This window comes from Cervus elaphus, chromosome 21 (genome assembly GCF_910594005.1).
Source record: "Cervus elaphus chromosome 21, mCerEla1.1, whole genome shotgun sequence".
Taxonomy (NCBI): Eukaryota; Metazoa; Chordata; class Mammalia; order Artiodactyla; family Cervidae; genus Cervus; species Cervus elaphus.
In genome coordinates, this window is record NC_057835.1 from 4,848,660 (window position 1) to 4,871,245 (window position 22,586).

A 22,586-nucleotide genomic window follows, 5' to 3' on the forward strand; every position below is an offset into this window, starting at 1 on the left:
TGAACTTCATAAACATTAAAAACTTTTGTGAATGAAAGGACACTATCAAGAGAGTAGACAGAAAACTCAGAATGAGAAAATATTTGCAAGTATTATTAATCTGATAAAGATTACCCCTTTAATATGAATAGAATGCTAGATTTCTAATTAAAAAATACACATGCAACAAGCAACAAAGGTTTACTGCATAGGAAACTAGTCAACATCTTGTATAACCTCTGATGGAAAATAATTTCAAAAATAATATGTGTATCTGTATAACTGAATCACCATGCTGTACACCTGAAACACTGTAAGTCAACTATACTTCAATAAAATATTTTTTAAAGGGAAAATTTAAAAGATTACCCTTCAAAATACATAAAGAACTCCTACACCTCAACAACAAAAACAGCCCAATTCAAAAACGGGCACTTCTCCAAAGACATAAAAATAAATGGTCAATAAGCACATGAAAAGATGCTCAATATCATTAGTCATCAGGGAAATGCAAACCAAAAGCAAATGAGATACCACTTCACACTCATCAGAATGACCAATATCAAAACAATGGAAAACAAGTACTGAGGAAGACATGGAGAAACTGAAACCTTCACGAACTGACAGTGGGGATGTAAAATGACACTGCCATTGTGGGAAAGTTTGGTCATTCTTCAAAAACTTAAAAGAATTACCATATGATCCATCAACTTTATTCCTGGGATTATATCCCAAAGTATTGGAAGGATGGAAAGTACAAGCACAGACTTGTACACCAATGTTCACAGCAGCATTATGCACAAAGTCAACAAGCAGAAACACCCATAACCCATCAACAGATGACCACGGGTGAGCAAAACATGGTGTCTGCAAACAATGGAGTACACTTCAGCCATGAAGAGAACTTACGCTAAGTGAAATGAGCCAGGACACAAAGGCTAATGTGTGACCTCACTTACACGAGGTACTTTAGAGTAAGCAAATTCTTAAGAGCGAGAATAAGGAAAAGGGGAAGAGTGCAGAGTTTCTGTCTGTATTAAAAAAGTTTTGGAAACAGATTTGCTGATGGTCATACAACACTGTGAATGTATCTAGTACCACTGAGTTGTACACTTAAAGATGGTTAAAATGGTAAATGTAATGTTTTCACTTGGGAAGGAAATGGCAACCCACTCCAGTATTCTTGCCTGGAGAATCCCATAGACAGAGGAGCCTGATGGGCTACAATCCATGGGGTCACAAAGAGTCAGACACGACTGAGTGACTAACATACAATGTTATTACCACAATAAAAAAGGCAGTATCCAAAAAAAAAAAAAAAAAGGCAGTATCAACTCTATTAAGTGACATAGGAAAGTATGAACAACATGCTGTTTTTAAATTTACAAGGTGTAAAACCACATAAACACGTAGAACTCTCCAGTGTGAGTTTTCCAGGACTGAGGAAACAAGAGCTGCACTCACAAGTTCCACAGTACTTCTCTTGTGGATGTTGTTTGAGTGGACACAACCTACACTGATCGCAATAGTGGTGAGTTCTCTTTCTAAGGGTAGGCCACAGGGCTTCTCCCTTTTGCTTACCTTTTTCCACTCAACTTCTCTAAAATGAACATGCACTGCTTTTAAGAAAAGAGGCTTTTTAAAATTAGAAGTGCCTGTTCACCTGTGACACCATGTGAACAGTAAGTAAAGAGACGGCGGTCACACGGGGGAAGCACGTCACAGACAGTCACAGGGAGAAGTCCTCCCGGAGGTGAATCCTCTGGTGCTGGGACATGTTGGAGCTGTGCCGGAAGGCCTTGCCACACTCGCCACACGTGTAAGGCTTCTCCCCAGTGTGGATCCTCCGGTGCTGCAGGAGGTACGTGCCCTGGCTGAAGGCCTTCTTACAATCAGCACACTTATATGGCTTCTCTCCGTGGTGTGACCTCTGATGGTGAATGAGTCTGGAACTGTTGTGGAAAGCCTTCCCACAATCACTGCACTTATAGGGCTTCTCTCCTGTGTGGATCCTCTGGTGCTGGATGAGGTGGGTGCTCTGGCTGAAGACTTTGCCACAGTCATTACACTCATAGGGCTTCTCTCCAGTGTGGCTTCTCTGATGTTCAACAAGTTTGGTTTTTTGGATGAAGGCTTTCTCACATTCATTACATTTATAGGGTTTTTCCCCAGTGTGAATTCTTTGATGCTGGATCAGATTGGAGCTCTGGGTAAAGCCTTTGCCACACTCTTTGCACTCATATGGCTTCTCTCCAGTATGGGTCCGACGGTGCCTGATGAGGATTGAGCCATCGCTGAAGGCCTTCCCGCAGTCACTGCACTTGTAGGGCTTCTCCCCTGTGTGGATCCTCTGGTGGTAAATGAGGGAGGAATAGGCACTGAAGTGCTTCCCGCACTCGCCACACTTGTAGGGCTTCTCCCCAGTGTGGATCCTCTGATGCTTCATGAGGTTGGGCCTCTGGTTGAATGTCTTCCCGCACTCATTGCAACGGTAGGGGATCTCCCCAGAGTGCATCCTCCGGTGACTGATGAGCTCACAGCTCTGGTGGAAGGCCTTCCCGCACTCTTCACACTTGTAGGGCTTCTCTTCACTGTGTAGTCGCTGGTGCTTGATAAGGTTAGCACTGTACCTGAAGGCCTTCCCACAACAACCACAATAATGCAATCTTTTCCCAACAGGAATTTTCTGATCTTCTTTAACAACTAAATTCACAGGGAAAATTTCCCCTGAAACGTGAACTATATTTGTTTTTTTGCACCTGTGTACACGTTTATGGTTATTAAGGTATGATCTCTGTTCAAAACTCTGCTCACATATATCACATTTGTGAGGTCTTTGATCAGGGATAGGCCTTGACCCCGACCTGAGGTTTCCTCCAGACTCCAGGCCACATTCCTCATTGGCCAGTGTGACTAGCCTGGGGCCTCTCTGCTCCCCAGGCCTGTCCAGGCGCCTCTCTGGCTCCCCGACACGCTCACGGGCTTCTCCTGGCCAAGGTCCCTGGAGAACACTCCCCCTGAGTGCGTCCAGTTCTCTCCCAAACAGCATTTCACCTGAAGTCACCTCCTGGTTCTCAGTCCTGGTCCCATGAGCTGAAACAACAAACAGAACACCTTGGGGTCACCTGTTCTGACTCTGGAAGGAAGGTAAAAGATGCTGCCAACCACCTGTGGACTACCAGCTCCACCATCTCCAATGTCATGCAGACACGAGAGCCTGGCAGTCAGATGCTAAAAGCCTTGCCCAGGGCTGCAATCACAGGGCAGTGCAAGCATCCACCCAACTCTTAATACCCAACCTTTCCTGCACACAGAGCCCGCTGGGTGAGACTGCCGGATACCCGTCCTCGTCCCAAAAGGAAGGAAGATGGAAGCTTCACAGCATCACCAAAACCAGAGCAAGGAGGGGCCCCAGCGGACACCAAGGGTATCTGATGAAGAAGTGAAAGCTGAACAAGTCTACAGCTGCCTGACAGCAGCTGATCCACCCCAACATCCATGGGGGGAAACTGGCTGCCTCCCCAGGAGCACAGAGAGCACAGCTTGTGCTAACTGAGGATGAGGGGGACAAGCACACAGGCCACGTCCGTTCTCAGGGCTCCCCCCAGGGTCCTGAGAGACCACCCATGAGCCACCAGCACTTACGCTCCAGACACCACAGAGGATGCCCTCATCTGAGGCCCTGTCTCCACCCTTCCTTCCCTGACAAGACACACAGTGACTCCACGTGTGGGAACATGCTCATCAGAAACTTGTTCTCTGTGAGCCAAGACACACACACACACACACACACAGCTCATCAGAAACTTGTTCTCTGTGAGCCAAGACACACACACACACACACACACACACAGTGAGCCAAGACACACACACACACACACATGCTCATCAGAAACTTGTTCTCTATGAGCCAAGACACACACACACACACACCACACACACAGAGACACAGACACACACACACCACACACACACACACACACACAGGCAGACACACACACACACAGACACACACACACACACACACACACCAGGCCCGAGATTTGGGGACAACCAAATACTCTGCGGTGTGTTCATGACAGAACAGCAAATGGTGATGAGACCAAACAAACTCCATACAACACAGCAGCCCTGCCCTGCAGGAGTCAGAGAGAAGGCCCAGGGGAGCTATGGGAGATGACAGAGGCCCTGTGGTCTCCCAGGGAACTAGGAATGTTCTCTATTTTGATCTGGTGAGTGGACTGTCTGTATAAATTCACTGCGCTGTAAATAGGATTTGTCTCACTTCTGTAAGTATTTAGATCTGAAGAAACAAATTTACAAAAGAGAAATTCAAGTCCTTTGAGCCAGGGACACTAGGAAGACACCTGCAGGACAACACTCTCAGGTCATCCACAGCAGTGAGTCTAGAGAACACCCTTCCCAAGTACCTCCAGTGAGCACAGGGACACAGAAACAGAAACACATTCAGTGAAACATCAGCAGCCCAGCAATGCACACAGATCACTGCAATCCTGCTAGGAAGTGACGTCTGTGTGCTGGCGTGGACTAGACTCCCCTGGAAAAGGGACAGCAGGCGCACACCAGCACACATCTGTACCTGGGTGCTGACACCCAGGGTGATGTGCGCCCCCCCTTCCTGTAAAAGCCTATGACCACCCAGCAGGTTAACTTAGGGGAGGGTGACGAAGTGATGTTCTTCACTGTGGCCCCGGCTAACCACCTGATGTTCCTTGGAAGGCAGGACTCTGGAGGGCAGGGCTCCACGGGGTCCCTCAGGGCGTGCCCACGTGTCCTCCCCTCTTCTGCTCCATCAACACAGCCCCCTCTCACCCTTCTACAAGATTCAGCTCAAGAATTACCCCATAACTAAACAACAAAGATACTGTGCCACATGGGGGAAACAGCCATTATTTTGTAATCATTTTAAAAGGCATATAATCTAAAAAAAAAAAATAAAAGGCATATTATCTGTAAAAATACTGAATCACTAAATTGTAAACCTGAAACTAACACAATGCTGTAAATCAACTATATTTCAATTAAAAGAAAGAGCACCCAGGTTTGGCAGAGGCCACTCCCAGGGCCACTGCACTGACTATCTTCCTCCAAACCCATGAGTCAGTTTGGTACCACATTCTGTGGGCCCCCACACATGCTTATTCAGCAGGTGAGTTGGGTGGCAGCCCCCCACGCACCTGAGCCATCCACGCTTGGTTGCTCTGCCCCATGCATGTCCAGCACCCACAGCTCATCCCCTCGCTCCAACTGTACAATCACCTCCGGCTTGGGATCTGCAAGTCCAGCTCCTGGGAAGGAGACGGGGCCTCGGGTGGGTGCCACGGACACAGTGCGGGCTCACCCAGAACTGCCAAGGGAGAGGACATACACGTGCGGAGGTGACAGGAAGTCTGGATACTCCCTGGAGGGGTGGGCGTGGGCATGCAGTTGAAGATCTGAGCACAAGGGCTCTCTCCACCAAGGGGCGCATCTGCCTTGGGCCTGGGGAAGGGAGGCAGTCTCATCTGGGGCCCTCTGCTGTGCAGACCAGGCCTGCCTGGGACCAGAGTCAGTGATATGTCTCTGAACTCAGGGGATGAGGCCCCCAGCCCAGCCCCTGCTCAGTCCTCAGCCCCCAGGATTGTTCCTTGAGTTGTATCCCAGCGAGGGGCCTCACCTAGCGATAGCAGGTTCCTGTAAGTCTCCAGCATCACTTCCCTGTAGAGGCCCTTCTGAGAAGGGCCCAGAAGGCCCCACTCCTCCTGCGAAAGAAGCACGGCCACGTCCTCGAAGGTCACTTCAGCCTGTAACAACAGGAGCTGCTGAGGCCCAGGCGTGGCTCAGGCTGGGCCCTGGGCTAGAGAAGTAGCACAGGGGTGACCACAGGCCTGACCCTGCATGTGTGGCCAGGAGTAGTGAGGGGAGGGGTGGGCCCTGACCCTTTGGCTTCTGAGTCAACCCATTCAGGGAGGCTAGGCAACCTCAAGGTCACCCTCCCTCTGCTCAGCACCCCTCAACATCCCACACCAGAGAAGCCTGACAGTTTGCTAAGGCCGCGCAGACAGGGAAGCCCTGGGAGAAGACCTCCCCCCTCCCAGGGAAGACAGATGCTCACCTGAGGCAGGGCACACAGATGCAAAGCTGCCATCCCCTGGTACCCTGGGCTTCCTGGGATGGATGCAGGAGCCAGTCACTGGCTGGCCCCTCCCCGCAGTTGGCCTCAGCACTCGGCCTCCCAGGCAGACTCTGCTCCCTACAGACATGGGCAACATTTCAGATCATCTGCCCCTACCTCCTCCCAGGCACAGAGTTGTCTCATTCAGGTGGAGAATGGAGACTCATTCACTTTATATGAAAGAATAAAGATAACACATTAAGGGCTGAGAAGGAAAGGGAAGTTAAAAAAAATTCAACAGAAGGCGAAAAGCAAAGACAAAGATTAGGAGCCAAAAGATACAAAATGAGCAGAAGTAAGTCCAATGGATGGGTAATTGAAGCAAACGGACTAAACTCACCTACTGGATGCAAAAAACTCCCCAAGTAGATACACAAAGTGCACCTATATAACCTAAAATAAAATACACAGAAAGGCTAAACATAAGGCGGACCAAAGAAACAGTAATTCAAATAAAGCTACAATAGCTATATTTACCTTCTCTGTATTTTTAAAGCTCTTTGTTGGAGTAAACCATTTATACAGCAAGGCCAACAAATCCTGACCACACCGCTTGCTGGGAGCCAACACACGAGACCCTACCCATGATAAGGTCATGAGGAGAAAGCCTGACAGGCAAGGCAGATCAGGTTTTCAGGGGTTTCGAAAAGGCCAGCTTATGAGATCCCACCCATGACAAGGTCATGAGGGAGAAAGCCTGACAGGCAAGGCAGATCAGGTTTTCAGGGATTTCGAAAAGCTGCCCCCAGCGCTCACCTTAAAGATGATGATATCTGTCTTTCTGATGCCTGCCTCAATAGAATACTCCCTAATTTCTGTGACACAGGCCGAAGGCCTTCCCCGATCTCTTTCCAAATAAGAATCAATTTAGAGCTTTAATCAATAAGTTTCCCAGGTGGTGGTATTTTATGAGATTATCCAGGGTGAAAGGAGTGTTTTAATTTAAACTCCTTTGCTGGTATTTTAGTTTGTTTGGCAAATGCATTTATGTCCTTGGTACTAATATGCATGATTGCTTATAATACCCTAATCATAAAATAACATAAAGAACCTGATCATATAAAGGCCCTAACAGACATAGAGCTCTTCGGGGGTAAGGAAGCCCTATTAGAAAACACAAGAGGGCTTTCCTTGTAGCTCAGCTGGTAAAGAATCTGCCTGCAATGCAGGAGACCTGTGTTCGATCCCTGGGTTGGGAAGATCCCCTGGAGAATGGAAAGGTTACCCACTAAGAAAAAAGAAAGGCTACCCTCTGCAATATTCTGGCCTGAATTCCATGGACTATACAGTCCAAGGGGTTGCAAAGAGTTGGACACGACTGAGTGACTTTTGTATGAGGCCCACATCTCCACCAAAAAAAAAAAAAAAACAAGAAAAATTATTCTAAAAGTAGCTATTGGGTGAACATTTGCTTGCTGTGTTTTGCTTGCTGTGTTTTTGCTTTTAATGTGCTAAGGTTGTGTTATAGAAACCATTGTTAATATAGTTAAAGATCTAGAGAAATAAGAGCTTAGCCCTAGTGTGGTAACAATGAGATGGTTGTTAATTGTCAGCCAGGAGTGCTAGGCAGAGGCTGCCTCACCAAAGTCGCAGAGTCAGTCTGGGGTAAACTTCTTACATAAATGCAACTGACAACTTCTGCAGAAGGATTAATTTTTGCGTTAACAAGGTTATACTTCTACTCTGTACTGTTGCCCTATGAGACTGCTACCTTTCAGTTAAGGTCACCATAGAAACAGAAAATAGGTTTACATTCACCTGACTTGCATAAAATGTTAATAGGCCCCAAGGCCAGAAGATAATGTACAAGACCCTCATAAACAAAGAAGTATGCAGAAAACACCCTGTTTCGTGAAGAACAAGCTGATGTCATGTTAAACTATCTTCCCCTTAGAAATGTACTAATTTAGAGTATAAAAGCCACGGTAAAAAATAAAGCATTGCCAGACTCTGCACCCCCCGTCTGGTCACTCTCACTCTCTCTCTGCCTCGCAGACTTGGCCCTATCAAGGCTGGTCTCACGTGTCTTCTCTCTCTCGCCGACGCCGTTCATCCTGAGGGTACCCCCTGGATCCTGCCGAGGCTGGACCCCAGCAAGTGGCGCCACGAACAGGGAACCCAAAGGTAATCCCACCCTTCAGTCTTCAGGACAGCTAGGACCCCACTAGGGCGCCGCGGGCCCCCCTGCATAAGATAGGCAGGGTAAGGAAAGTGGGTAGGCTTCAGGTTTTAGAACCCCACTAGGGCGCTACAGGCCCCCCTACATAAGAAAGGTAGGGTAAGAAAGGTGAGTACGTTTCAGGTTCTTTCCTTCTTCTCTAAAATTAAGCCTCATCCTTTTTTTCCCTCTTTTTTTCCTTCTTCTAATTAGTAACAAAAATGGGTAAGAGTGAGTCAAAAGAAAGACAGCTTTTTATTGGAATATGCAACTCCTTAACAGCAGAGGAATTAAAGTTAAAAAGACCAGTGTTCGGTCCCTTTCTACATTTGTCCAAGAGCAATGTCCTTGTTTTCCAGAAAAGAGCAGTTCTCCTGGGTTCCCTTACCCTCCTGCCCTCCACCCGGGTGCCCTTTCCGATGAGATCTCTTGCTCTGTCAGCACATGTGTCTCCTCGGACAGTTCATTTATAAAAGCCCAGTTCCAGGCCCTGGAAGGGGTCCCCTTTCCTGCAACTTGTGGGGACTCTTCTTTGCTGAGACTGACATCCTGACCACTCAGGGTACTCAGAAGCCAGCTTGCCTGCCAGTGGACCAGACCCAGCGGCCACAACTGGGACCCTTTTGTCCCTGGTCTCCTCCTGACACAGACAACTGGCCAGAGTGCCCCGACTAGTAAGGAACAAGAGACTTTATTGACCTCTCTCCCCTTTCCTCTCTCTGTCCTCTCCTTAGCCCTTCCTATCCTTCCCATTTTTCTAATTCCCTGGTCCTGGACGCAGGAATTTGGTCGAAGGGCCTCAGCCTGAGCTGAGGATTGGAGACTGATCACCTCCTCTTGGCAGAGAACTCAAATTCCGGTAGGGCCGAGTTCCAGTCCTCCCTTCTCTGGAAGCCCAGGGAAAAGTCCCGTAACGCCTGGGTATCTGCAGGTGGCAGGAGATGTCTGTAAGGCCACCCCTTTTACCCCCCTTTCCCGCCTCCTCCTCCTTCCTCTTTTCCTTACCTCCTCTTAAAATCTTTGAAGACATCTGAAGTTCTGTCTCTATAGAAGGTTTTCTGAGAGACTGTATTCTTGTATTTAAGGGAGTGTCTGATGAGGACTGCCAGGTTTATGTGTGTGTGTTTTAACTCTGTGTTCTGTGTTGTGATTTTTGATGGCCATTTTGCTTTTTGTTAGAACTTGATTTTCTTTCCCTGTGCCTTGAGACCAGGGCTCTCAGGAACACTTATCTAGACCATCTCTAAATCCTCAGACTGAGGGGAAAAGGGGAAAAGCCTTTAAAATTTTTATTTATTCAACTTTTTTATAAACTAGTAAATTTTATATTGTAATATCTAATTCATGACCAAACTTAAAAAATGAAGCTAGATCTTGCACTGTGTCTATCTAAATATGTCTTGGTATGTCTTTGTCTCTGGGTGATATTTTTTAGGTTAATTCGTAAATGAGCTCTATTTAATTGGCTTAAAAAAAAGGTAAGCGCTTACAAATCAAATAATTCTAAATTAAACAATAAATTTCAGGTTCAGGTAAACTGGAAAATATTCAGTATTAAATACCTGATATTAATGTTTGTTTGTTGACCTATCTAATACAGACATGTCTTAGAGTAATTAACATCAAGTAAAATATTTTCATTATGCCTAGGTTTATTATAAGTTAAATATTGTTATATTGTAATATCTGTTACAAGTTTGTCAACAAGGAAAGTACCTCAAGTAAAGAAACTACAAAAAAAAAAAAAAAGTAAATGAGATATGAGCTTTTGAACTTTATTAAGATTAAAAATGTCTGTCTAAAACAGTTTCTCTACATTTTGGTAACCTAAATTTCTAAGGGTTGTGCTAAACTACCTTTAAGTATTGGAAGTCTATTGAATAATTAGGTCATTTCCAAATAAAATAAGATTTTGAAACATTTACTACTAAACACTGATTTCCCTTTACAGAAAAATTAAAGAGATTTGGGACTACAAATAAATAATGTTTGATGCCATCCTGAGATGTTCGATAATTTTTTTAGAAATTATCACTGGTATTTATGTTCACCAATCTATAGAATGCTAATATAAAAGTAAATTCTTGGTTGCTTAAAGAAAGTAGGATGTGTGTGTTCAGTAAAGAAGGTATGAAAAATGAAGTTACATTTTATTTAAAAAAAAAAAGGAAGTAAGTCTGACGTACAGGTGGCTATTTCAGGATGGGAAAACAAAGTAATGGGTACAGAAAGTGTTAAGAAGGTTGGATGGTAAGTGCACTCCAAGGGAAGAGTTTTGTGCATAAATACAAGTTTTCTTGAGACATTGAACTGCCTTTGATAATGGATTTTAAGTTTCTTTACCTCTGAAGTGATCTGTTCTATGTTTATTTTTAAAATCTTCTTTTTTACTTTGGCTAAGTAAATATATTATTTCACAGTGATCTATATGATTCTACCTGAAAGAGTACTATAAACCCTTTTGATATTTATTGACAAAACTGCCTAAATAGCTTGACTTCTAGCTGACTTTGGGATGCTTCAGAGGGCCCCTGAGACATCCCAAAGAGCTATTAAACTACCTGAGTTCATCTGACATGTTAAATTTCATGGGAATTATTGTTGGAGGAGTGATAAATCTTCTCAGGTTATATTGTATGGTTGATGTTACTTATATAGATATCCTAGAAATTATATAAAATTCATGAAAATCTGATATGTCCTGGTAAAATGTTGTCAGTTATAATTTTAGTTATCATGTTAAAGTGTTACAAGTCACAGCAATGACCAGGCTACTTTGTCAATTACAATTTAATTAGATTTTAAACATGCCTTGTATGGTTTCACTCTCATGCCTTTAGAAAAATACTGCTAGTTCTTCAAGATTTATAAAAAAAGACTTCTAAGATTAACTGAAAAATTTTGTTTGTCTGCTATCTGGTAAATTGGTAACAGACTGGAATTTAGTCTACTCTCTATGTTAAGAGAATAAAGTTTTCTTAGAATGAATCTTTCAATAACAGATTATGAATTTCTTTGCCTTTAAGTGACTTATATTTGTTTTTAAAATCTTTTGTTACTTTAGTAAATACATGTAAAAGCTCATTCTGCTTCTACCAAAAATAACCCCTCACTGTTAGACTTGTGCTATCCTAATGTCTTAAAACTGACAACGCCCCTGCTTACACTTCTAAATCTTTTCAAGACTTTTGTACAAGGTTTCATATAAAACATAGCACAGGTATCCCTTATAACCCACAGGGACAAGCCATCGTAGAAAGAGCACATCAGACCCTAAAACCTCAAATTTTAAAACTACAGAAAGGTGGATTTAAGTATAGTTCCCCTCACCAGATTCTACAACACGCTCTTTTGTGATAAATAATCTAAACACTGATTCATTTGGGGTTACTGCAATGCTCCAAGATTGGAGTCCAGAGGAGCAGAGTACAAAACCTCTGGTTAAATAGAAAGACCTTTCAGGACAATGGAAGGGTCCTGACCCATTACTAACCAGCGGCCAAGGGTATGCTTGTATTTTTCCCCAGGGTGCTGAGTCGCCAATTTGGGTCCTGGACAGACTGATTCGCCATGTCGCAGTCCCCCAGACATCCGGTTCCCCCATTGCTTCGACCACAAAAGAAGAAGGACACTTCTCTGCCCCTGCCTCCGCCGCCCACCTGGAAGGTCCAGCAGACTCTGAAACAACCGGCAGCAGAGATCCTGGAAGAACAAACGGCAACAAGTCTCCATACCCACATGGGGGCAAATGAAGTCGCTGTGTTGTCAAGCACAGGGAATAGCTTCTCTACAGGGATCTTCAGCCTCTCCTGAAAGGGTTTTTATTGCTATGCTTGCTTTACTGTCTTGCCAGGCAAGTGCTACCTCTTCTACATCAGAAAAATACTGGGCATATTTCCCTGCTCCCCCGACCTTCCAAGCAGTTACTTGGAACAATGACCCTATACGGGTCAACACAGACCAGCTTCATCTCTTGGGAGGATCCTATACTTCTTATGATAAAGATCACTACCCCATCAATTTTAACTATACTTTTAGGGGATTAACGGATGACCTTCCCCTTTGCTTTAACTTCGCCCATAGTCATACAAGTGATCTTATCACTCCCTCTAAGGAGGGGTGTGTTGGAGCCTCCAAGAAAGCAATTCTGACAGATTCTCCAGCATCAAAATTTTCAGAGGAAACAGGAGATCGGCTGGTTTGGATATTGCAGGCCCATATGCCCAGGGTCCTTGACTCCTATAAATCTTTGTTCCTTAATGCTCCACCAAAATATCCAAATTGTGTTGATGTTGCTCCGTCAGATGTCATATGGAAATCTATAGACAACCGCCTTGGATACCTGGTATAAAAATCTTGTACTTATAATTAAAAAAAAAAAAATCTTGTACTTATAATTCAAAAATAGATTATAGAATACCGGGAGGCGGAAACTATTCGGTACAAGACTGGAGCAATCCAAATGCAAGTCAGAATCCAGGATCTGTTTCTGACCATGTCAGCAGGTTTAGCAATTGGAAAGGTGATTCCCTCCCTTGGCCATTGGTGTCCAGCAGATGGCATTATAATCAACTTGTTCCCCCCATGTTGTCCTATACAACTAAGGGTAAAACTTTCTGGCAACCAGAAATTTGGAGAGCCCTTGCTGCCACCTCCCTTGTTACTCTATCTCGGCCAGAGAATGATTCCACCTATTCTGTGCTGGCTTGTTTACCCTCCCCTTACTTTTTTTGTTTACTAATGATTCAAAAAGGCTTCACATACAAATGGTGGACTAAATATAGTCTACTGTGAACAATGCATGCTTTCATCCTGTTTAACCCCTCAATATAATATCTGTTCTTTTGTGGTGCTGCAACGTCCGCCCTACCTTATGGTGCCTGTCACAATGAATGCCTATTGGTATGACAATTACGGTTTAGCCGTTCTGCAACAACTACAAGATTTAATGCGTTCCCAACAGTTTGTAGGACTACTTATTCTAGGGATTTCAGCTTTGATAACAGCAATTACCTCTGTCACTGTGGCAGCGATATCCTTGATTCAACAAGTACATACTGCTCAATATGTCAATGATGTGTCAAAAAATGTTTCTTTAGCTCTAGCGATGCAAGAGATTATAGATAGGAAATTAGAAGTAAAAATAGATGCCCTAGAAGAAGCAGTCATGCATATTGGAACTGAGTTGCAGGCTTTAAGGGTAAAGTTAGCATTATCCTATCGGGTGGATCTGTGTAATGCCCCTGAAAGTAAATGATACAGATTACAATTGGGAAAGGATTAAAAATCACATTTCAGGTGTATGGAATAGCTCCAGCATTAGTTTAGATCTTGGAAAGCTTCACGGTCAGATAAAAACCTTAGAACATTCCCACCTGGACTTTACTGCTGCAGGAGTTGCTCATGATATTTTTCATACCTTTTCTAACTTTATTACTGGAAAAAACATCCTATCAACTATCTTCAGTTACGCTGCTGTAGCAGCCCTAGTTTTACTTCTCATTATAATCCTTCCTTGCATTGTCAGAACTCTCCAGCAGAGCACTCAGAAGCTCAGAAGCACTCAGATGGACTGAGATCCATCTGGCTGTCTTAAAAAGTAAAAAAAGGGAGAGATGCTGGGAGCCAACACACGAGACCCTACCCATGACAAGGTCATGAGGGAGAAAGCCTGACAGGCAAGGCAGATCAGGTTTTCAGGGATTTTGAAAAGCTGCCCCCAGTGCTCACCTTAAAGATGGTATCTGTCTTTCTGATCCCTGCCTCAAGAGACCACTCCCTAATTTCTGTGACACAGGCAGGCCTTCCCCGATCTCTTCCCAAATAAGAATCAATTTAGAACTTTAATCAATAAGTTTCCCAGGTGGTGGTATTTTATGAGATTATCCAGGGTGAAAGGAGTGTTTTAATTTAAACTCCTTTGCTGGTATTTTAGTTTGTCTGGCAAATATTTATGCCCTTGGTACTAATATGCATGATTGCTTATAATACCCTAATCATAAAATAACATAAAGAACCTGATCATATAAAGGCCCTAACAGACATAGAGCTCTTCGGGGGGTGAGGAAGCCCTATTAGAAAACACAAGAAAAATTATTCTAAAAGTAGCTATTGGGTGAACATTTGCTTGCTGCGTTTTGCTTGCTGTGTTTTTGCTTTTAATGTGCTAAGGTTGTGTTATAGAAACCATTGTTAATATAGTTAAAGATCTAGAGAAATAAGAGCTTAGCCCTAGTGTGGTAACAATGAGATGGTTGTTAATTGTCAGCCAGGAGTGCTAGGCAGAGGCTGCCTCACCAAAGTCGCAGAGTCAGTCTGGGGTAAACTTCTTACATAAATGCAATTGACAACTTCTGCAGAAGGATTAATTTTTGCGTTAACAAGGTTATACTTCTACTCTGTACTGTTGCCCTATGAGACTGCTACCTTTCAGTTAAGGTCACCATAGAAACAGAAAATAGGTTTACATTCACCTGACTTGCATAAAATGTTAATAGGCCCCAAGGCCAGAAGATAATGTACAAGACCCTCATAAACAAAGAAGTATGCAGAAAACACCCTGTTTCGTGAAGAACAAGCTGATGTCATGTTAAACTATCTTCCCCTTAGAAATGTACTAATTTAGGGTATAAAAGCCACGGTAAAAAATAAAGCATTGCCAGACTCTGCCAGACTCTGCACACCCCGTCTGGTCACTCTCTCTCTCTCTCTCTCTCTGTCTCTCCCTCGCAGATTTGGCCCTATCAAGGCTGATCTCACGTGTCTTCTCTCTTTCGCCGACACCGTTCATCCTGAGGGTACCCTCTGGATCCTGCCGAGGCTGGACCCCGGCAACCGCTCAAGGGGCTCAGCCCACAGAACCAGCTGTCAGCCCTCTGGCAGCTGTGGGCTCTGCCTGCTTCCTGACCTCCCAAGGGAGAGCCGCTACCCTCCTCTCACCAGCACAGACCAGGGCCCTGGGGACTCCATCAGACTAGCTATGCCTTCTACATTCTGCGCTGGCTTCCTCCCTTAAGCACACTATTTGCAAACTTAATATGCATTGCTGCATGTGGTTTAGCAATATTTATACTAATCAAAACAAAACTCAAACCAATAATTATTATTAGGAATAAAAGCAGACACTGCATTTTAATAATAGGAAAAATCCAACAAAAAGCTGTAATTATAAACACATGTGTCTACCAACAAATCCTCATAGTCAGAGCTAAGTGCAGTGCCAATAAGAAACATACAAACCAAAAAAATAAATATATAAATAAACATACAAACCCTCCCCTGCAATGAGATTTTAACACACTTTCCTCAGAAGTGAGTGGATCAAGGAGAGAATACCTACTTAAAGGACAAAGAATACATACACATTCTTTTTTCAAAATGTACGCTGAACATTATAAGAAATATCACATACCAAGCAAAAAAAGAAAGTTTCAAAAAATTCCAAAGACTGGTATCTTTTGGCAAACATTCATATTGTGGTTCTACTATCTGATTAATTTTTTAAAAGTACCCCTTCATGGCAACCCACTCCAGTATTCTTGCCTGGAAAAGTCCATGGACAGAGGAGTCTGGCGGGCTGAAGTCCATGGGATTACATGACTGAGCATGTGTGCACAAGGGTGGACGGAAATGGGTTGGTAGCAATAAAGTGGTAGAACTAAAAAAAAAAAAAAAAGTACCCCTTCAAGAAAAACATAAGAACAGAGACTGAAGGGAAAATGTAAATAAAGGTTACCTGAGGAAAAATGTGCATCCTTAACACATTTATTTTAACGAAGGGACTGAAAGAATAATCTAAGCATTAAACAAGAAACCAGACACAGAATAAGAAAGCAATTCAAGGAAAGAAGATGAAGAAAATAAACATGATTTAAAGAAACAGAAAAATAATCTCAACCTTGGTTCTTTGAAAATGCTAATAACATCTGGCAAGTCCAATGTGGCGAAGGGGAAGAGATGGAAAAGGACACAGTATTTTAAAGAACAAAAAAGGGAACACATCTCTACATATAACACATACAGCAGTGGTTTTCAGAGTGTAAGCCTAGCCCCTAGCAGTCCCAGCACTCGAGTCTGGTTGGTAGCAACCCTAAGGTAACACAAGAGAAGTGTCTGCACTGGTCAGTGACAAGATGGGAATGCTTGCTTCCTCACTCCGCTGCTGTAACAATGCACCAAAGACCCCAGTCAATGCATTAAGTCACAGAAAAAGAAGCAGATGCCATAGTTCAGTGGTTAGGGAGCACAGGCCCGATCTTGGGTCAGGGAACTGAGATCCTGAATGCTATCACTTAACCAGAAAAGAAAAGAAACACAAGCCATAAAGACTGGAAGAGAATAGACAAAATCATCATTATTTGAGAATGGTAAGACCATCTATATAAAAAATGCAAGAGTATTAGCCAAGCGTTGGGATGATAAAGTTCAACAGGACTGCCACATAGAAGGTCAACAAACTAGTTAATATCACTCCTGTGTACTAGTAATCAGCAACCAAAAAACAGCTTTCACAAAACCTACGAAAACTACACAGCACCTAACAAAAAACATGCATGTTTATGAACAAAACTTTACTGAAGGACACTAAAAAAAAAAACAAAACCACACCTATGGAAAAGTAGACAGTGTTCATAAACAGGACTCAATATAAAAATGTCAGTTCTCCCCAAATGAATCTATTAATTCTATACAATCAAAATTGCAATAGGACTTTCCTGGTGATCCAGTCGTTAGCAATCCATCTGCAGGAAACATGGGTTCAATCCCTAGCCCGGGAAGATCCCAAGTGCCAAGGGGCAACTGAGCCCATGTGTCACAACTACTGAGCCTGCTCAGTCTAGACCCCAAGAGCTGCAATTACTGAGGCCACAAGCCCTAGAGCCCACGCTCCACAAGAGAAGCCACTGCAAGAAGACTGTACACCACAACTAGAGAAAGTCCAAGCAGCAAGGAAGACCCAGTGCAGCCAAAATAAAAAACAACATATCATGATATCTGAGCACAATGACTAACTATCATGAGAGTCATGACCTAAGATTAACCAAGGAAATGCCAAAGAAGAACTCAGGCAGAGCCATGACCTACCAGATATCAAGTCTTATCATAGGGCTGTGTCATAAAAGTGAAATACAGTTGTCCCAAAAAACTGGAAACAGAACTGCCATATGACCCAGCAATCCCACTGCTGGGCATACACACTGAGGAAACCAGATCTGAAAGAGACACGTGCACCCCAATGTTCATCACAGCACTGTTTATAATAGCCAGGACATGGAAGCAACCTAGATGCCCATCAGCAGATGAATGGATAAGGAAGCTGTGGTACATATACACCATGGAATATTACTCAGCCGTTAAAAAGAATTCATTTGAATCAGTCCTAATGAGATGGATGAAACTGGAGCCCATTATACAGAGTGAAGTAAGCCAGAAAGATAAAGAACAGTACAGTATACTAACACATATATATGGAATTTAGAAAGATGGTAACGATAACCCTATATGCAAAACAGAAAAAGAGACACAGAAATACAGAACAGACTTTTGAACTCTGTGGGAGAAGGTGAGGGTGGGATGTTTCAAAAGAACAGCATGTATACTATCTATGGTGAAACAGATCACCAGCCCAGGTGGGATGCATGAGGCAAGTGCTCGGGCCTGGTGCACTGGGAAGACCCAGAGGAATCGGGTGGAGAGGGAGGCGGGAGGGGGGATCGGGATGGGGAATACATGTAAATCTATGGCTGATTCATATCAATGTATGACGAAACCCACTGAAATGTTGTGAAGTAATTAGCCTCCAACTAATAAAAAAAGAAAAAAACAAACAAACAAAAAAATACAGTTGTCCCTAACTGTCCATAGGGAACTGATTCCAGGATCATGCTCAACTGGGTATCAAAATACAATATAATCTCCTACGTAAGCTCCATGCATATACTACAACACACTTGCAATGTTAACAGCAGTGCACCATTCAATAAATGGGACTGGCACAACTGATTTTCCACAGGCAAGTAAAATTAGATCCTGCCTTCCACAGCACACAAAAATGTATTTCAGACAGGTTGAAGGCCTGTGTTCTTAAAAATGTTTATAGCTATTATAAGAAAATAATATGGAAAACACACCAAACAGAAAAAATTGCTTAATTTTACGCTATCAAAAAAAACTTCTGTATGAGACACCACAAAATTAAAAGCAAATGGCATGATGAGAGAAGATATTTTCAAACATACTTAATAAAAGTTATGGGCTTCCCATGGTGGCTCTGCAGTAAAGAACCTGCCTGTCAGTGCAGGACATAGCAGGTTTGATCCGGGTCAGGAAGATCCCCTGGAGAAGGACATGGCTACCCACTCCAGTATTCTTGCCTGGGAAATCCCATGGACAGAGAAGCCTCATGGGCTACAGTCTGCTGCTGCTGCTGCTAAGTCGCTTCACTCGTGTGCGACCCCACAGACGGCAGCCCACGAGGCTCCGCCGTCCCTGGGATTCTCCAGGTAAGAACACTGGAGTGGGTTGCCATTTCCTTCTCCAATGCATGAAAATGAAAAGTGAAAGTGAAGTCTCTCGGTCGTGTCCCACTCTTCGCCACCCCATGGACTGCAGCCCACCAGGTTCCTCTGCCATGGGATTTCCCAGGCTACAGTCTACCAGGTCACAAAGAGCCAGAAACAACTAAGCAACTAAACAGCAGCAACAATAAAAGATATACATAGGATATATTTAAAAATACAAAAAGAAACAAACAAACATCAATATTTAAGTCAGAATTCCCTGGTGATCCAGTGGTTTCACTATGCTTTCACCGCCGAGGAGGCCGGCGTTCAATTCGGGCCCTGGTCAAGGGACTGAGAGCCCACATTCGCTGCCCAACTAAGGCCAAGCACCAAAACTACTGAGCACTCGCCTCAACTAAAAAGAAGCCGGCTGGTCCCTTGAGATCTGGTCCCATGATCTCCCTTGAGAGATCATGCATGCCACAACGAAAACCCGATGCTGCCAAAAATAATAGTTATTTAAAAATAAAAAATAAGGCCATTCAACACACACAAAATAAGCCAGGATGAAACCTAGTAAATCAGATAAAGAAATCAAACTGTCCAATAAACATCTGAAGATTTTCAATGTAATTAAGAATTAGGAAAACGCAAATTAGAACAAGACTTCTTATCATCACAGATAAGGGAAAATATATAAAATGCTTCACAATATCTACCGCTGGTGGTAAAGAATCTGCCTGCAATGAAGGAGACTCAGGAGACGCAGGTTTGATCCCTGGGTGGGGAAGATCCCCTGGAGACGGAAATGGCAACCCACTCTAGTATTCTTGCCTGGAAAATCCCATGGACAGAAGAGTCTGGTGGGCTACAGTCTATAGGGTCACAAAGAGTCAGGACACGACTGGGAGACTGATCACACGAAGGCCTGAGAAACAGGGACTCCCAGAGTCCCGCAGACAGTCTGCTAGTCACTCTGGAGACCCACCTGGCCCTACCTGGCAGAGCCGAAACTCTTCGAAGCCCTGGGACAGGAAACCAAATTGAAGGTACGTGCCCTTTAGAAATTCTTGCTAATGCACCAAAGACGACGCGCAAGGATGTTCCTGCATATCTGTGTACAAGCAAAAAGTATTTTTTTTAAAGCGACATATTAAAAGCAGAAACCTATGGGGCAAATAAAAAGGTTTCAGACCTTGAATAAAAGCCTCTGAGAAGAGAAATAGAAACCTTGCTGCGGGCAGAAAGGTCTCAGAGCATTGAAGCAGAAACGGGTGGGGAGGAGAAACGTGCGGGGGGCGGGGCCCGCAGAGGAGATGGGGAGGGGGCTGCTGCGGGAGGTGACAGGAGCTTGCGCGCGGGTGTGAACCACCCCCGGCCAGCTGGAGGCCCCCGAATCAGGAGGCGGAGGTGGAGAAGGCCCACGGTGGGGTGAGGCCGGCGTGCGCGGCGCTTGGTTACCGGCAGCATCTCACTCCGCGGAAGCAGCCCCTTGGGGCGACCCAGAAGGGAAGTCCGGTGGAGAAACCAAGACGGGCTTGGGGCCGGGGACGCAGGCTCCACCGCGGTAGAGGGGCCCGGCGAAAAACGACCCCAGCCGGGAGGGACCCGTGGGGTTCGAGGCCTTCGGGTGGGACCCTCGGCAGGAGATTTGGAGTCCCCGCCCAGCGTCCCGGGCGCCCCGCGGCCGCCCCCGCACCCAACCGCCCACCCTCACCTCAGCGCAGCCCAACAGCGGCTGACAGACCAGGCCCCGCCTGCTCCTTAGGCCCTAAAGACCTAAACCTGACCGGAAGTGACGATACTTCCTCCGAGATCCAGGCAGGAGGCGCCTTCCGGTCGCTCTGGGAACAGGACTTCGCGTCTCTGTGGTCGGCCGTCTAGAGGAACATAAAAGCTAAGCCTTAGGTCCAAAAGCTGCCGCCAGTTGGCAGTCTGGACTCACGACCCCGACTCTGCAACGAAAGCTAGGCGGAGTGGGAGGGGGGATCGGGATGGGGAATACATGTAAATCCATGGCTGATTCATGTCAATGTATCACAAAAACCACTACAATATTGTAAAGTAATTAGCCTCCAACTAATAAAAATAAATTTAAAAAAAGAAAAGAAAGCTAGGCAGAGGCTTTTGGTGCTCAAGATTCCAAAAATTATTTTCAGTGACACTCTCCCTAGACAGACTCCTTAGACAACTAAGATCAGGAAGGCCGTTTTATTTACAGCTAAAGGCAGAATGTGAACTAAAGGGCCTCTTGATGAAAGTGAAAGAGGAGAGTGAAAAAGTTGGCTTAAAGCTCAACATTCAGAAAACTAAGATCATGGCATCCGGTCCCATCACTTCATGGCAAACAGATGGGGAAACAGTGGCTCACTTTATTTTTCTGGGCTCCAAAATCATTGCAGATGGTGCTTGCGGCCATGAAATTAAAAGACGCTTACTCCTTGGAAGAAAGTTAAGACTAACCTAGACAGCATATTAAAAAGCAGAGACATCACTTTGTCAACAAAGGTCCATCTAGTCAAGGCTATTGTTTTTCCAGTGGTCATGTATGGATGTGAGAATTGGACTATAAGGAAAGCTGAGTGCAGAAGAATTGATGCTTTTGAACTGTGGTGTTGGAGAAGACTCTTGAGAGTCCTTTGGACTGTACTGAGACCCAACCAGTCCATCCTAAAGATCAATCCTGGGTGTTCATTGTAAGGACTGATGTTGAAGCTGAAACTCCAATACTTTGGCCACCTGATGCGAAGCGCTGACTCATTTGAAAAGACCCTGATGGTGGGAAAGATTGAGGGCAGAAGGGGACGACAGAGGATGAGATGGTTGGATGGCATCACCGACTCAATGGACATGGGTTTGGGTGGACTCCGGAGTTGGTGATGGACAGGGAGGCCTGGCGTGCTGCAGTTCATGGGGTTGCAAAGAGTCAGACACGACTGAATTGAAAGGCAGAAAAGTACACCTTTCTTCAGGGCCATGTGATCACTCAGAAAATGAAAATGCTTCCCTGGTGGATCAAAGAGTAGAGTCTGCCTGTAAAGCGGTTTCATCCCTGGGTTGGGAAGACCCCCTGGAGAAGGGAATGGCAACCCACTCCCATATTCTTGCCTGGAAAATCCCATGGACAGATGAGCCTGGGGGGCTACAGTCCATGGTGTTGCAAAGATTCACACACGAATGAGCGACTAACACACATACTGGTCAGAGTAGCCCTTGTTTCAAACCACTGCCCCCAGCACCGCCTTTAAATGGGGCCTTAATGCTCTTGAAGCAAACCCTCCCTATTGGCCAGCTCCCTGGACAAAGCCGCAGGCTTTACCCAGTAAAGCAAGTTATGTCCTGGCAAACATGTCCAGTGCCCTTTTCTCCAGGAAGCTTACAGTCCTCTCATCACAGAGGTCTCAGCAACAATATCTAGGCGTGGGTGGCTGAGGGCAGGTGGGGCCCCAGAAAGGCAAGACCAAAACTGAAGTTCACACTAGCAACAGGCATGGACCATGAGAACAGAGCCACCTGGAACCAGTGGCACCCTCTCACCCAGGAGGGACCCTGCCACACAGCATCCAAAGACAGCCAAGGTGACCAGCTGCTGTGCACCACTTAGGAAGGTGGCTGCCAGTGCCTTCCACCCAGGCTATAGAGGAGCATCCTTCCTGAGCCAGCCATCCACCACCCACCCTTACTGTCCCCTTACCATTACCTTACCCCTTAGTCTGCTTTCCATTCACTGCTGTGGTCAGTTACCCACAGTGGCTTGCAGCTCTTGCTTTGA

At 44.8% G+C, this 22,586-nt stretch overlaps 1 protein-coding gene and 1 pseudogene across 12 annotated transcripts; one reads left to right on the forward strand and one right to left on the reverse strand.

Annotated features, from left to right (window-relative positions):
- Nucleotides 1–1,292: 1,292 nt before the first annotated feature.
- ZNF34 (zinc finger protein 34) lies at nucleotides 1,293–20,681 on the reverse strand. 12 transcript variants are annotated; one of them, XM_043879705.1, is made up of 8 exons: nucleotides 20,532–20,670; nucleotides 19,813–19,928; nucleotides 11,806–12,014; nucleotides 6,495–6,547; nucleotides 6,095–6,232; nucleotides 5,657–5,783; nucleotides 5,178–5,288; nucleotides 1,293–3,072 (listed from the first exon to the last, which is right to left on the reverse strand). In XM_043879705.1, the coding sequence occupies exons 5-8, from the start codon at nucleotides 6,125–6,127 to the stop codon at nucleotides 1,709–1,711; spliced, it is 1,635 nt and encodes a 544-aa protein (XP_043735640.1). In that variant the 5' UTR covers nucleotides 6,128–6,232; nucleotides 6,495–6,547; nucleotides 11,806–12,014; nucleotides 19,813–19,928; nucleotides 20,532–20,670; the 3' UTR covers nucleotides 1,293–1,708. The 12 variants fall into 12 exon arrangements, with proteins under 12 accessions (XP_043735640.1, XP_043735637.1, XP_043735641.1 ...); XM_043879702.1 differs by lacking the exon at nucleotides 11,806–12,014; XM_043879706.1 differs by lacking the exon at nucleotides 19,813–19,928 and having other exon boundaries at nucleotides 20,532–20,641.
- Nucleotides 11,883–13,888, forward strand: LOC122679645 (annotated as a pseudogene).
- Nucleotides 20,682–22,586: the final 1,905 nt, after the last annotated feature.